At 41.4% G+C, this 16,483-nt stretch overlaps 1 protein-coding gene across 1 annotated transcript in view; it reads right to left on the bottom strand.

Annotated features, from left to right (window-relative positions):
• PRTG (protogenin) overlaps positions 1–16,483 on the bottom strand; it is a 154,595-nt gene that overhangs the window by 12,525 nt on the left and 125,587 nt on the right. The window contains exons 12-15 of the mRNA XM_006163294.1: positions 10,366–10,461; positions 9,078–9,264; positions 6,363–6,490; positions 3,985–4,155 (exon numbers count right to left, since the gene is read on the bottom strand). Coding sequence (XP_006163356.1) covers positions 3,985–4,155; positions 6,363–6,490; positions 9,078–9,264; positions 10,366–10,461 — 582 coding nt within the window. The remainder of the gene's footprint in view (positions 1–3,984; positions 4,156–6,362; positions 6,491–9,077; positions 9,265–10,365; positions 10,462–16,483) is intronic.

The following is a 16,483-nucleotide window of genomic DNA, read 5'->3' as shown; positions in this document are numbered from 1 at the left end:
GAGTGCCAGTCTTGCCTCCTACGTAATCCTGTTTTTTCAGGGGGCTGCTAGAGCAATACTTTTAAAAGGTAAATCTGACCAAAAGTCTCTAATTAATCTTCTCTCTCTTAGAATAAAATGTATGTTTTCCAGGTGCTTTACAAGACTGGCCCTGGGTTATCGCCCTCCCTCAGGTCTTCCTGCCTGCTCCTCCCCTCTCTTGGCCCCAGACTTCCCTCATGCTCCTCTAACATGCCATGCATTGTGCCTCAGGGCCTTTGCACTTACCCCGATATCCACATGGCTATGCTCACGTCATTTCTTCCAAGAGCACTTAACTTATGTTTAATTATGGCAGCTTCACCATTACTATGTTTAACTATGGCACTCACTTTGCCTCTTTTCCCTATGGTAGTTTTCTTTATAGCACTAAATGACTACATGAAAATGTATATATTTATTCATTTGTTACCTAGGACATAAGCTCCAGTGGGAGTGGGGGGTATGGACTATGGTATTACTGGGGCCTAAAACGGAGCCTAGCGCATAGTAATCACTAAGGATTTGTTTAGTAAATGAAGATCGTCCATTCCTTTATTGAAGGTATTTTTTTCTTTTTAGAGATTTTTGCTATAGAGTGCATGTACTCGCTGGAGAGTAGAGAAAGCGAGAAATCACCCCCCAGAGGGGATGGCCACGCACAATCCCTTCTTCTCCAGTCTCCTCTCAGGATTCTGGGCATGCACACACACGAGCCGGTATGAATTTTAAGCCACTGGGTTCAGGACTTGAACTATGGCCGACTATATGGGAGTCCAGTGATGTAACCACTATGCTATATACTGATCCCTATTATAGGCTTTTTAATTTGCAGTGTGAATCTCTAATAGGAGGAAAAGCACAGGGTGTTTCTCAAATTACTTAATCATAGAAATAGTTTTTTTGAAATAAGGGCATCTTTATGATCTTAGGAGACATAAAAAACAGAGTTCAGGAATTGCTGAGGTAGAAAATAACTTCCTCCAGTGCCCTCTAGATTTGAAAATAATCGAGTACTTTGTGCTGATTTACTGCATAGGAAGATAAAGGCTATAATTTCTGATCCTCTTTAAACTATAATTTTGTATCACATTTCTGCTTAACAATTCTACCATGTACCATTTTAACCACAAATATCATATGCTTACCAGAACTATTTTTATTTATTTATTATTTTTGGAGAGGCTTTTGCTATAGGGCATGTGCATGCACCAGAAAGAGAGAGAGAGACAAAGAGATAGAAAGCAAGAAATCACTCCCCCCCAGGGGGGATGGCCACACTGCAAGCCCTCGTCCTCCATTCACCTCTCGGGATCTTGGGCACACGCGCACACGTGCCTGGTGTGAGTTTAAGCCACCAGGCCCAGACTTGTACCGCGGTCGACTACATGGGAGCCCAGCAACATAGCCATTATGCCAACTGCTGGTCCTCAGAAATATTTTTAAATGTTTTGATTCATGAAAAAAATCTTGTTCCATTTGATATTAAATATGTAAATTAAGTACATATGTAAACATATGTTTAACTAATACACATAAAGAAGATTAACAGGTATACGGGAAAAACAAATTGACATTCCTTTTTCCTCCATCTATTTTCTACATCATTATCTTTCTAAAAGTTGCCATAAATAAACATAAAAGACAACTGGCATTATTTTCTTTAAATGCCATGCTGTATTCCTTGCTTTTTCTTTTTAAATGCAGGTGAGTCAAACCCTTATTTTCCCTTTCTGAAAAAAAAAAAAAAAAGAAACAACTCCATTGCCTTTTGCCTTTTTTGTTTTCTATGAATCACTATCATTAGTTATGAAAAAGGTTCTCTACAAATAAATGACCAAAGCTTATCACTGAGAATGTTTCTTAAAATCATACCAAGTGCTACACAGATGATTTTTTCCTGTGTGCTATTATATAGTTAGAAAGGTTTACATAGACGTAAAGCCTGCAATTACAATCTGTTTCACTACTGAGCTGTCAATGAGGCAAACACGCTGCTGTCTGAGTTGTCTCAAACTGATAAACGAATACATTTTAATGGAGCCCAAACAAAATACTGTTCCTCTGTAGGCAAGTAGGAATGAAATCTGTGATAGGCCAGCTCCATGGTGCAATGGGGTATGCTGTGCTGTACAAGAAAAGCTGGATCCCACATGGTGTCAGGTTTGACTCCCTAGCCCATGTGGCCTGAAAATGCTGCGTACATGTGTGAGTGCCTACCCCTGCTGGGCTGGAAGACTAGGAGGAGGAGGAGGTCAGAGCATGACCAGACCCTGTGGAAGGGATCCCTCCACCATGGTCTCTCACCTTCATTCTCACAGGTGCATGCATGTACTACTCTCATGGAGAAAGGAAAAAGCATGCCAGACAAGCACATGCATGCCCAGGATCCTGATGGGATGGAGAATAAGAGAGAAAAAAAAATATGTAGATGGCTAACAAGGCTCCTTCTCAAAATCTTTCTTATACTTTCTATCACTTGGCAAACTACTCTTTTCCCAGTAGGCATCACTGAACTAAGGAAGTGCCAAAATAACGAAGTTTTGCTATCTATGTGCGTGTCCGCCTGAAAACTGGCATATGGGACTTACTTAAATGAAAGCTTCAAGGTCTTAGAAAGGATTAAACACATGTAATGTTGAAGAGTTAAAACTGTCGGGACCAGCAGTTAGCATAAGGGCTATGTCGCTGGATTCCCATGTATTCGACTGCGGTTTGAGTCGTGAACCCGGTAGCTTAAACTCATGCCGGGTGCGTGTGCATGCGTGCCCAAGATCCTGAGAGGAGAATGGAGAAGGGATTGCGGCGTGGCCATTCCCCCTGGGGGGTGATTTCTCGCTTTCTGTCTCTCTCTGTCTTTCTGAAGAGCACATGCGCCATATGTCAAAAACCTTTTAAGAAAAAAAAAAAAAGAATGTTAAAATTTTTAGAATTCAGTTATTTCTCACTTGAAAAAAAAATTAGTGTTGAAAGAATTAAATTTGTAATTTTTTGTTAATGATCCCATGTATGGGAATATCCTTGATTGAGCCAATATACAATGTATTCTGGATGGAAAAAATCTCATTTTGTATACTGTACTGATGTACGGTGAATAACTGTAAATACATTTTTAAGAAATAATTCAATTTGTTATTAATCCCTAGTCAGCTTTTCCCTTTTCCCTGTAATCAAATAGATCCTAATATTGAAATGGGTCAGCTTAATTGCATTTGCATCATTTTAGTAGCAGCACAAAGGTCTTCTCTCTCAAATCGGGCCTTCTTCCAACGTTTCCTATTCCAGGGCAAGATGCGACACCATCAGGAACTCAGCGATTATCCATGATCCTCTCTCTCCTTCCTATCATCCACGCTGTAAAGTCCTCTTCAGTATCTTTCAACCATCCTAGTCTAGGCTTATCAACCCTTTTCTAGACAACTGTAAGTACGTTCTAATTTATCCCTCTGCATTACCTGTATCCACACTCCTCAACCAAACCCTTCTACTCACAACAGTAAGAGTGATCCTTCTAGAACGCAAAAAAATCCTTGAAATTGGTTGATGGCTTTCTGATGCTCTTTAAATAAAACCAACATCTTTAATAATTTATTTCATATATTAAAATGCACATTCAAAGCGACCTTGAGGCCCTTCTTTTTTTATTTTTTTGGAGAGGTTTTTGCTATATGGCACATGCGCTCACCAGACAGACAGAGAGACACATAGAGACAGAAAGCGAGAAATCACCCCCCAGGGGGGATGGTCACACCGCAATCCCTTCTCCTCCATTCTCCTCTCAGGATCCTGGGCATGCATGCACACGCGCCCGGCGTGAGTTTTAAGCCACGGGGTCCAGGAAGTGAATGGCGGTCGACTACTGGTTCCCAAGGCCCTTCTTTCACTGTTTCTGTATCACTAATACTCTGACTGTATCACTAATACTCTGACTGTGCACCCTTCTTGGTAACCCACGGGCCTGCTTACCTTCTCGGTGCAGGACCTGCCACTCTCCGGCCACCCAGGCCTTCCTGGATGCGTACAGGATAGTGTAGCGCGTCACGACCGTCTCGGGGCCGTCGGGGGGTTTCCACGAAACCAGAGCAGTGTCATCCTCTATCAATGTCACTTTGACTCCAAGTGGTGGGCCTGCTGGTGCTGGGCACACATGGAAAAAAGAAAAAATGCATTACTAGGGTGAAATAGTTCAGGAACACTCAAATTACCTGACAGACTGACAGGATTAGAAAGGAGTCTAAACATCAATAAAAACCATTATATATTTTTTTTCTTAAAATCACAGCTTTTAAAGATTATTGATCATTGTAAAGTAATATTTTTTCTTCTTTTCTGGCTAATTTCATCTTTATATGTTAGAAAATATAAAGGACATTTCTAGATGGGGAATGACTAAGTTGAAGGGGTAACATTTTTTTAGGGCTCTTGATAGGTTTTGCTAAATTGCTGACTAGAAAAGTCTACAGTTCCACCAGGAGGAGTGTCTCTCCATTAGATACTGAGATCCTACTAAAACATACAGAGCATTAACCTAATATAGAAGAAAACTGAAGAAAATACTCTGAGATTAAAACACTTAACTATGCTCACAAGTTATCAATCAGTAAGTCCACTGGACAGACTTAAGTTTAATACTTTATATACATAAAAAGTAGCCCAATCTTGGAATTTTAGTTGACTGCATGTTTAGTATAAGCTAAAAGCATGAAGAAGTTCTTCACACCACGTTCTTAATGGAATATTGCCAAAACTACAGCCAAGAAGTCATAAATGCCCCTTGCCTTCTCTCAGCATTATGAAAATAGAGCAGGGATAATCCTTCTAGATTACCTAGCCCTTCACTCTCATTCTAGAGAAAAGGAAAGGCAGGGCTAGAGACATAAAATATTAAGCTAGATATGAGGCAGGGGCCAGCAAGTGGCTGGTAGTTAAGGCACTGGACTCCCACATGGCCAGGTGTGGTTTGAGTCCTGGACCTGGTGGCTTGAAACTCATGTCAGGTGTGTGTGTGTGTGTGTGTGTGTGTGTGTGTGCATGCACAAGTGCCCAAAATCCCTGGAAGAGAATGGAGGAAAAGGGACTGCAGCCTGGTAATGCCCCCCAGGGGTTATTTCTCATTTTCCCTCTCATTATCTCTCTCTGTTTCTCCAGTAAGCACACAGGCTCTATAGCAAAAACCTTAAAAAAAAAAAAAAAAAAAGAAGATAGATATAAGACAAAATAGTAAGACAGTCATAGTGAAGATACAAAACTGATGCTCAATCAGCTACACAAGGGTACCTCAAAAAGTCTGTGCAGGGAACCAGCAGTTAGCGTAATGGCTATGTCACTGGACTCCCACGTAGTCGACCGCGGTTCGTGTCCCTGACCCGGTGGCTTAAAACTCACGCCGGGCGCATGTGCGTGCGTGCCCAAGATCCCGAGAGGAGAATGGAGGAGAAGGGATTGCGGCGTGACCATCCCCCCTGGGGGGTGATTTCTTGCTTTCTGTCTCTATGTCTCTCTCTGTCTGGTGAGCGCACGCGCCCTACAGTGAAAATCTCTCCAAAAAAAAAAAAAAAAAAAGTCTGTGCAAACTGGAATTAAAGTAAAAATTTATCTTGGAACAAAACAAATCTTGAAATCCATGCATAATTTGTTCATAATATGGATTTTCCATGAATGTTTTGAAGACCCCTGCATTTACACTGCTCTGTGCACAGCATTAAGCTACCACTCATACAGAAACTGGTTCTAATGTGAGTTCCTAAGCTCATTAACAAATACATTATTTACTTACTTAAATTTTAAATTACTTGAGTGCCGCCTTGAATAGCACACACGATTAAAAAAAAAAATGGCTTCCCTAAAGGGACACTAAATTTAAGCCTACTGCCTACATACTCTGAGAAGAAAATAAATAAAATATAAAGGAAAAGAAATTTCAAAAGTTAATAAGTAAAACAAGGGGCGGTCCTATCGTGCAGTGGTTAACTGCTGAGCATCAGAAGCCGATCCCATATGGCTGACTGCAGTTTGAATCCCAGCCCTGGTGGCTTGAAAAACATGCCTGGTATGTATGCGTGCACGTCCAAAATCTTGACGGGCTAGAGAAGTGGAGAGAAAAGGATTGTGGTGTTACCCTGCCCTACTGGGGAGCTTCTCACTCTGGAGAGTATACATGCCCACAGGCCTAAATAAATACAAAGAAAGAAGCAAAATAAAACAAAACAAATATTTACATGCAAGCTAGCCAGTGGCAACCAGGGTGGTACCCTTTCAAAATGATATGTATGTATATGTAGGTATATTTTTAAACATTTCTTACTTTTAAAAAGCTAAAACCCATAACAGAGCTGCTTTCTTACCTTCTGGAAGTGTGGAATGATAGACCACAGGGCTCCAGGGGCTGGAAAGTTGATCTACGTGTAATCGAACAGCAAATTCATATTTGGTGTTTGGTTCTAGACCTTGGACCAGCATGTGAGTTTCTGATCTATAATAATGAGCAATGACGCCGTTACTGCCGGTAGCACAGTGTTCCTCCAGGACTGTATTTCCATTTGACAGGTAGGGCTCGTTATTATTCATTAGCTCCTTCTTTTCTTTCTTTTTTTTTCTTTTTTTTTTTTAAGTTTTAGACCAAAAGAGCAATCTGATTTGACTACTAAAATACTACATGTAGTATCATCCTATAGAAATACCCTACAAGGGGACCAGCAGGTGGTGTGGTGGTTAAGGCACTACCACATGGCCAACCACAGTTCAAGTCCCAGACCTGGTGGCTTGCTTTCTCACTTTCCCTCTCTCTACCTCTTTCTATCTTCATCTCTCTGTGTGTGTCTCTCTCTGGTGAAATTAAAATAAATGAATGAATAAATAAAATTAAAAATACGAAGTAATAGCCCTACAAGTTGCCCCTTTGAGAGAAAACTAGAAAACTAACAGTAGAGAAATGTCCCAATACAGAGATTTCCTGGCTAGCAGGTAACCTGGTGGTTAAGGAGCTGGACCCCACAGAGCCAACTCCACGGTTTGAGTCCTGGACCTGATGGCTTAAAAATTACATGGAGCACATGTGCAAGCCCACCCAAAACCCGAAGAGGAGAATGGAGAAGAAAGGACTGCAGAGCGGCCATCCCCCGGGGAGTGATTTCGCACTTCCCCTCTCTCTGTCTTTCTCTGGTGAGCACACGCACCATACAGCAAAAACTTAAAAAACAAAACAAACTATATTTGGTACCATACTATACAACTAGGCCTACAAGTTGCCTCTTTGAGGAAAAACTAAGAAATGAACAGTACAGAAACGTCGCAGAACAAAGGGATTTCCTCTGAAATAATGGAAGTCAATTTATTCTTCTAAAGCACGATTAAGTAGGCACCTTTCTAACTCTAACCTAGAAAACAGATTGACAACTAGTTCTTCTTCTTTTTTTTTTAAAGAGGTTTTTGTTATAGGGCGCATACGCTCGCCAGAAAGACAGAGAGACAGAAAGCAAGAAATCACCCCCCGCGGGGAATGGCCATGCCGCAATCCCCTCTCCTCCATTCTCCTCTCAGGATCCTGGGCACGCATGCACACACGCCCGGCATGAGTTTTAAGTCACCGGGTCCGGGACGCGAACCGTGGTTGATTAAGTGGGAGTCCAGCGACATAGTCATTACGCTAACTGTTGGTCCCTAGTTCTACTTTTTGATACCAGCATGAAGATGGTCTTTAACCACTTAAAAATAATAATGGGGCAGGTTACAGTACAGTGTCAAGCAGTGTACGTTGGGAGCCAGATCTTACATGGCCAACCATGGTTTGAATCCTGGTTCTGGCAGCTTGCAAACCACACCACGTATATGTGTGTGCATGCCACAATCCTTATGGAAGGAGCAATGGAGGAAAATGGATTGCAGTGTGACCACACCCTCTTTCTCTTGCTCTTTCTGGAGAACATACATACTCTGTGGTAATTTTCTCCCTCCCTCCCTCCCTCCCTTCCTTCCTTTTAATTAAAGAGAGACTTTTGCTAAAGGCACTCACCAGAGAGACAGAAAGCAAGAAAAGCCACACTACAATCCCTTCTACTCTTGGCATTTTGTGCATGCATACACATGCACCTGCTATGAGTTTCAAGCTGCTGGGTCTGGGACTCATACTACAGTCAACCACTTCAGAATCCAGCACCTTAACCATGGTGCCACCTGCTCGCCCCACGCTGTGGTAGTTTGTTTGTTTTCGTTTTTTATTTTTGGAGAGGTTTTTGTTATAGGGCGCATCCACTTGCCAGAAAGAGAGACAAAAAGCGAGAAATCACCTCCGGGGGGATGGCCATGCTGCAATCCCTTCTCCTCCACTCTCCTCTCGGGATCTTGGGCACGCACACACACGCACTCGGTGTGAGTTTAAGCCACTGGGTCCGGGACTTGAACTGCAGTCAACTACATGGGAGTCCAGTGACATAGCCATTATGCTAACTGCTGGTCCCTTTGGATTTTTTTTGTTTTTTGTTTGTTTCTTTGTTTGTTTTTGTTTAAGAAAGAAAAGACTATGGGACCAGTAGTTAGCATAATGGCTATGTCACTGGACTCCCATGTAGTTGACTGCAGTTCAAGTCCCGGACCCAGTGGCTTAAACTCACACCGGGCACGTGTGCGTGCGTGCCCAAGATCCCGAGAGGAGAGTGGAGGAGAAGGGATTGCAGCATGGCCATCCCCCCGGAGGTGATTTCTCGCTTTCTGTCTCTCTGTCTCTCTCTGTTTGTCGGGCGAGTGCATGCGCCCTATAGCAAAAAAAAAAAAAAGCCTCTCCCCCACCTCCCCCCCCAAAAAAGAAAGAAAAGACTAATAACCTCTTACCTAAACTTGTTGCATGAGACTGGGAAAACGAAAAAAAAAAAAATAATAATCATTTACATAAATTAAATTCCTAAAAGTGCAGTTTTCAGAACTGAGTATAGTGAGGGACTGCAACACTCCCTTATAAATAAGTCCTAATGCAAACGCTTATAGGTGGAGCCCCCAAGCGGGGTCCCCGATAATAAACAGTGTGAGTGGGAGGAAAGCAGAGAAACAACCAGTAAGCTACATACGTTTGAAGGTACAGAACTAGAGACGCATTCTGCAGGCCCACGGGGTTACAGCGGATGGTGTAGTTAATGGTTTGTGCAGTGGTGAATGCGGGCCTCCGCCAGTGCAGGAAGATGGAAGATGAGGTGTTAGCCTTCGCGTAGAGATGGTGGGGTGGTGGTGGAGGAGGAACCGTGCGATCACGAACCGCTGTTGAAAAAAGGCAATGTTAATTTACTGTATGACCCAACACTCCAATGTACACTAAGAAGTAATAACAGTCAAACCAAGAATACTCCACCCTGGATATTGCTTTTAGGGTTTTCTTTTTTTTTTTGGAGAGAATTTTGCTATAGGGAGCATGCGCTCGCCAGACAGACAGAGACATAGAGACAGAAAGGGAGAAATCACCCCCCAGGGGGGATGGTCACGCCGCAATCCCTTCTCCTCCATTCTCCTCTCGGGATCTTGGGCACACACGCACACGCACCCGGCTTGAGTTTTAAGCCACCAGGTCTGGGACGCGAACTGTGGTCGACGACGTGGGAGTCCAGCAACATAGCCATTACGCTAACTGCTGGTTCCCTAGGTTTTTCTTTTCATCAGGAATTCATAGTGGTCTAGAGATATGTCATTCAAATGACATGACTCCTCATGAGTCAAACGCTATCAGTACTTAGCTGACTGAAAAACACAAGCACAGAGAAGTCAAGCTACTAGCCAAAGATATTCAGAAAACTAGCAGTAGACTTGACTCCATGGCCCAGCCACTGTGGTGCATGCTGATAAGATGCTGCTGCTCCATAGGCTGATGCTGCATGGAAGGTTCAGGTTCAATTCCCAGTCTTCCCTAAAAATGTGGTAAGGGGTACCATACGCTTACAATCTCAGCTACTTGGGAGAGTGAGCCAGTGGGCTGGGCAAGACCCTAGCTCTAAAAAAAAAAAAAAAGAAAAAGAGCAGAATTGCAGAGCAACATCCTCTTTAGTAGCGATAACACTGAACAGGAACTGGGGAGAAATAGCTTCAAGGTGAAAGCAATTCAGTATGTAGATCATCTGTGGTTATTTTTCTCCAACAGATTTCTAATGGCCTGTACATGCAAAACCAAAATAAATATAATCCAATACATCTCATTTAAATACCTACTGAGCACCTACTTATTCAAGATACTATGCTAGATAGCATGGAGGACAGAAAGGCCTCAGACCTCCAAGGCTTCCCAGTAGCAGTGGGTCTGGGATTTAAGGAAGGAGGAGGAGTAAGAGGAGAGCGAGCCACAGGGAGACAAGCTACACCACTCGTACGTACACACACATCCTGGCGTGCTGACGGTCTGATCTGCCTGATAGCCGTCTTCCATGCTGCTGTAAGCCAGCAGCCTCACGTGGTATTTTCTTCTGGGGTCTGTAAAGAAACCAACAGGCAATAATCAGGACCAGCATGATAAATATGAGCAAAGAATCGGGACACAGCCTTTCTAAAATCCAGTTTAAAAACTTTTGAATGCATAAAAAATTCTAAGTAAAATGAAATCTCTTCTGCTTCTCATTATACCACACAATGACTCAGCAATTCTCCTTAGTATATTACTGCAATGGTGATCACTTCCCAGTTATTTAAAGTTTTACTTTAACCTAATTTTTAAATTTATTTATTTCCTTTCATTTGACCAGAGAGGGACAGGATGAGAGAGAGAGAGGAAATGAGAGAGCAAGCCACCAGGTTGGGGACTTGAACCACTTTCGGCCATGTGGGAGTCCAGCGTCCCCAACTACCATGCCACCTGCTGGTGCCTTCAACCTAATTTTTAACAATAAGTTACCACAACCACTCTTCCTCTTTCTTCCCCCACATGAGCAGATAGATTCTTGATTTAAGAATATTGGGCTACTTGATAGCTTTCAGAGTTACACTATTTAAATTTTTTTTTTTTTTGGCTTAGGCAGGAATATTTGAGAGTAGTTTATTTTAAAATATCAGAATCAAAATGAGATTATTTACTCCCTCGAAGTTACAACTGTCATCCTTAAGTATCTCTGAAAGATCTTACAACTATATATTGTTTATTTCTAAGTGCGCTCTTTCTATAAACCTACGTTTTTAAGTTGAGAGCTAAATTTGCCATGAAAGATGAATTGAAGCTCCCTCTACTGGTGTTCATTAACTATCACAATATTAAAACAAGGACATCAATACAAATTTTTCAGGACTTTGAAGAAATAGACTATAAATTGTAACATAAACTTTAAGAAACATTCGAGACAGTTAATAAAAATAAATTTAAAGTTAATTGTTTATAATGACAAATAATTTTTAGAGATGAAATAAAGTACTTGCCTAGGGCAAAAATAAGTAGGACTCAGAAATGAATTGTTCTAGTTTATTTCTCTAAATAATAATAAAACAAACACGCAAATAAATGCAGTATTTCATAAGGGAAAACAATCTTCTGTATGAATCCAATGTGGAAAAGGATTTGAAATTAAAGAATAAATTAATTCTATATGAATTCAACAAATAAAAAATAAAAAAATAAAATGTAAAGTTCATGAAATTCTCTAAGGTAGTTTAAGAGTTTGCATAAATATCTTAGAAATGGATCAATATATTCTAACATTTAATATTAATATGCATTAAAAGGATATCTTAAATTATAAAATGTTCATTTGTTTTGACAAAACTAAAGCCATTGGAAGGCTTTTTTTTTTTTTTTTTAGATTTTTGCCATAGGGTGTAGTGTGTACACTAGCTGGAGAGAGACAGAGAGAGAGAAAGTGAGAAATCATCCCCTGGGGGATGCCTACACAATTCCTCTTCTCCATTCCTCTCATGGGACTTGGGGCACACACACACACACACACACACACACACACACACCTGGTGTGACTCACAAGTCACTGGGTCCAGGGCTTAAATCATTCGGCCATGTAGGAATCCAGTGCCTTAACCACCATGCCACCTGCCGGCCCCAGGAAGAAAAATTTCTACAACCTAGGAATTTCCTGTGCTTTCTAGATAAAAATGTCAGAAGGCAAGCAACATCTGGCTATCCTATAGAAAATGTCTTTTAGATACATCATCTACTCAACTATCACCAAACTCGGTAAGGTGTACATTTTTTCCTGTTTTATAAACTATGGCACAAAGGTGTTAGGGAGAATGTCCAAGGCTATGCAGAGCTGAACCAAGAACTTGCAAATATTTCTATGACAACGGATAGGGCCACTGAATTTACACAAATACACACATCCCCTTGTCACAAGCTTGCCTTTGCATAATGAATTTTTAAATAGAGATATTTTCAAATATTTTATAGAATAATTATTAGAAAATAGACACACATTCGGATTTCGTCAGTCAAATGATTTCCATCATTCAGTTTTGAAATTTTTTAAAGGATTATTTTATTTATTTTGTTCATTATTATTATTATTTTAAAATTTGTGACAGGGCACAAGTGCTCACTAGAGAGAGAGAGAGACAGACAGAGGGGGGAAAGTGAGAAAGCAAGTTGCCACATCTGGGACTCAAACTGCAGTCATCTGTGTCAGAGTCCAACACCTTAACTACCACACCACCTGCTGGCCCCTAGCATTGAAATTTTAAGATGTATAAGATTCTGCTTCAGACTGATGGCTATTTGATGCTGTTTTCCTCTTTCTTTCCTCCTAACATATTGCTGAATGCTTTAGTCAATGGATTCCTGAGTTGGGTGTTACAAATACTCTTCTGGAATGGGTACAAGTGGAATTCAATCCACACTTTACATTCTAATTCTTTAAAAACTCATAGTGCAACCTTGAACACTATTACTTTGCTCTGTTTCTACTCAATTAGAAGAAAGTCCTTAGGAAACCCTCCTGATGGAAGGTGTTGTGCAGAAATGCAGCAGACGCTAAAGAGGAAGGCTGAGACTCATCTGCACCCATAGTGGCTCACTCTCCACCCTGCCAGACACAGAGATGTCTCTTTCTCACAGAAAGCGGATTTTGATGAGGGTTATGAGTACAGATTGAGAGATTACTCTATTTTTTTTTTTTCCACTGTCCAAACAACTTTAGTCAACACTGCATGACTCCTGATGGAAGGTGTTGTGCAGAAATGCAGCAGACGCTAAAGAGGAAGGCTGAGACTCATCTGCACCCATAGTGGCTCACTCTCCACCCTGCCAGACACAGAGATGTCTCTTTCTCACAGAAAGCGGATTTTGATGAGGGTTATGAGTACAGATTGAGAGATTACTCTATTTTTTTTTTTCCACTGTCCAAACAACTTTAGTCAACACTGCATGAGTAACTTCTTTGGAACAGTTACTATTTATTAGCCTAAAATGGATTCTGCAAATTATTCCTTTTACTTCATTAAAATATAAACTGCTTACATGAAATTCTAAACCCACAATCAAACTATGCTAATCAGACAGAAGTGGCTTCTGTGTTCTGAAAAGAGGAGAGAATCCCATCGCTCCTCGACGCTCGAGCCGCTGCTCTTGCCACTCAAGGCCTTCTCAACCCAGCCCACGTGAGGAGCAGCAGCTATCCTGGTGCCTGTTTGGAGACTGTCAGGTGCCAGGTCCTCCCATGCTAGTTTACCTGAGGGCAGATGAAAGCATGCCCGGTAGGACAAGCATGCCGGGTGGACAAAATTCTTTCCATCCAAACAAAAAGGTAAGATATGCATCATGCTAACTTGGTTAATTATTTTAGTACAAAATCGATCATGGTGGCATGTGCTAACCAGACACTACTCTGTGGTCTGGGGCCATGTGGGAAACACAGGTTCACTTAGTGGTGTGTTCCTGTCATCCAGAGACTCAGGGAGTCTGAGACAGGACGATCCTGACAGAGACCCTGCATTAAGAAAACAAAAAGTAAACAAAACAAAACAAAAAAACAACCAAACTAGGGCTGGCATTGAAGCCTAGTGATTAAGGGAACTGGAGCACATGAAGCCAACAGGGTTTGAATCCTGGCCCTGGCAGCTTGAAATACACACTGAGTACTTATGCATGTGTGCCCCAAATCCTGACAAGATGGAGAAATGGAGAAGGGACTAGCATGACCATGCCCCACTACTCTTCCCACCCCCCTACCTTCTCTCTTTAGTGAGTGCACGTGCTCTCTGGCAATTAAAAAATTATCGAGGGGGCCAGCAGATGGCATACAGTTATGTCACTGCACTCCCACATAGCTGACCGATGTTTGAGTCCCAGACCCAGTGGCTTAAAAATCACACTGGGCTTGAGAACACTCAGTCGGAAAAGCACCTGCACATCGATGTTTAAGAGACCCAGTGGCTTAAAAATCACACCGGGCTTGAGAACGCTCAGTCGGAAAAGCACTTGCGCATCGATGTTTAATACAGCATTATTCACAATCGCTAAGACATAGAACCAACTCAAATGTCCACAATCAGATGAATGGATAGAAAAAGTGTGGCATATATACTCTATGGAATACTACTCAGCCTGGCATTTGATAGAAAGTGGTTGAATATGGAGGATCTATTGCTATGTGAAGCAAGCCAGGATATAAAAGAAAGATATTGCATGTATCCACTTAATAAATACCAACTATCAGCACTTTATGGTAGAGATAGAAATACTGGAGGGCATAAAACCAATGAAAATAGTTAGGGATGCTGGAGACAGTGTGGAATGAGGTGGGAGAAAGGAAGAGTATAGAGAAGGACAGCAAGAGATTAAATAGAGAAGCATGGCATTAGTGGGACGCAGAAATGGCTTATTACCTGTTGATGATAACATGTATAGTATTCTCAACGGGGCTGGTCTGAGAAGTATTTCATGTTGGGTAATTATTTTTACAAGCAAAATGATACATAGTGATTGAATGTTTAAAAAATAATTAGAGTAATAATAATAATAATAATCTGGAAAAAATGATGAAAGCCTATTTGAGGATGATGATGATGTGGATAGTAATGTCTTTGTCTTGACTGATATGCATGGTATTCCTTCTGGAAAAAGAAACGTGATACACTGTGAAGACATATGTGATTCCATGTAACATAAACAAGATTATGCTAATAAATCAAATACAAAGTAAAAAAAAAGGGCTTAACAGACGCAAGAATGTAAGGCTCCTTGTTGGAGAAGATGTATACGGTAATAACCTTGATTTGAATGCACACATTAAAACACCACGCTGTATGTCATAAATATGTATGATTTAATGTAAATAAGAAATTATAAAATACATTTTTTAAATGATTAAAAAAAAATCACACCAGGCTTGTGTGCATGTGTCCCCAAGATCCCAAGAGGAGAATGGAGGAGGAGGGACTGCGGCACGGCCATCCTCCCTAGGGGGTGATTCCTCACTTTCTCTCTCACCATGTTTGTCTCTCTCTCTCTTTCATCACGCACCCAGCATGATGTTCAAGCTACCAGGTCCAGGTGAGCACATGCACCCTAAGGCAAAAACCTCTAAAAAAAAAATAATAAATATGTAATATGTGTGTGTGAGGAGGAGAGAGGGAGACAGGGAGAGGGTTGGTCCCGGTTTCTCAAGATTCAATACAAGGGCATAAAAATCCACTCCTTCATTCTTAATGGTTCCAGGAATGACGGCTAAAATAGAAAGGATCTGGATTTAGGGTTAAACTGGCTGAAAAATTTAGCAATCTAGAAAGATGAAGGTCAGGAAAGAAAGCTCTAGTTAATTTCATATAAATTTGATGCTATATAATTTTGATTCATAATAGTTTACTCTGGAGTGTCAGCTTACATTAAAGTGATCATGGTCCCTAAGCCAAGTGAATTTGTCTTTTCATTAAGAGAGGCAGCCTTGGCCAAAACCTAACTGCCTTTTCATTAAGCCCAGACACCCTGTATCTTTTCCTCACTGGCTCCAGGATGTACCTCACTTTGCTTTCTGGTGCATTCTCATCATCAGCTCTTCCACTTGGATTATTAGTCACATAAGGAGGAGTCTAAACCAGACGTCTGGTTGGCCAATACAGAGCTCGCGGGTATCAATAAACAGTCATCAAGTACCTACCAAAAGACAGGCACTGCACAAAAGACTCGTGGATTGGAAAGACAAAACGCATACTTTTCATTTCAATCTACCAAAGGAAACAGACTGAAAAATGAATATTCCTTATATAAGCATTACTTAATAATATACAGACTTGAGCAATTTTTAAAAAACTCTTCTAACCCTCATTAATTTTCTACTTAGAAGCTAGAAATATACCAGGACCTCCCACATAGGGATTTTAAGGGTATGAAATATGGGGCCAGCAGGTGGTATGGTGGTTAAGGCGCTGGACTCCCACATGCACAACCACAGTTCGAGTTCTGGACCTGGCAGCTTGAAAATCAAGCTGAGCGTGTGTGCATGCACAAAATACCAGAGGAGAAGGCAGGAGAGGCAGGAGAGGAGACCGGGGTGTTGCCGCCACC

Source organism: Tupaia chinensis, unplaced genomic scaffold (genome assembly GCF_000334495.1).
Source record: "Tupaia chinensis unplaced genomic scaffold, TupChi_1.0 Scaffold141943_1, whole genome shotgun sequence".
In the NCBI taxonomy this organism is placed as follows: Eukaryota; Metazoa; Chordata; class Mammalia; order Scandentia; family Tupaiidae; genus Tupaia; species Tupaia belangeri.
This window is presented reverse-complemented; position numbering and strand designations above follow the sequence as displayed.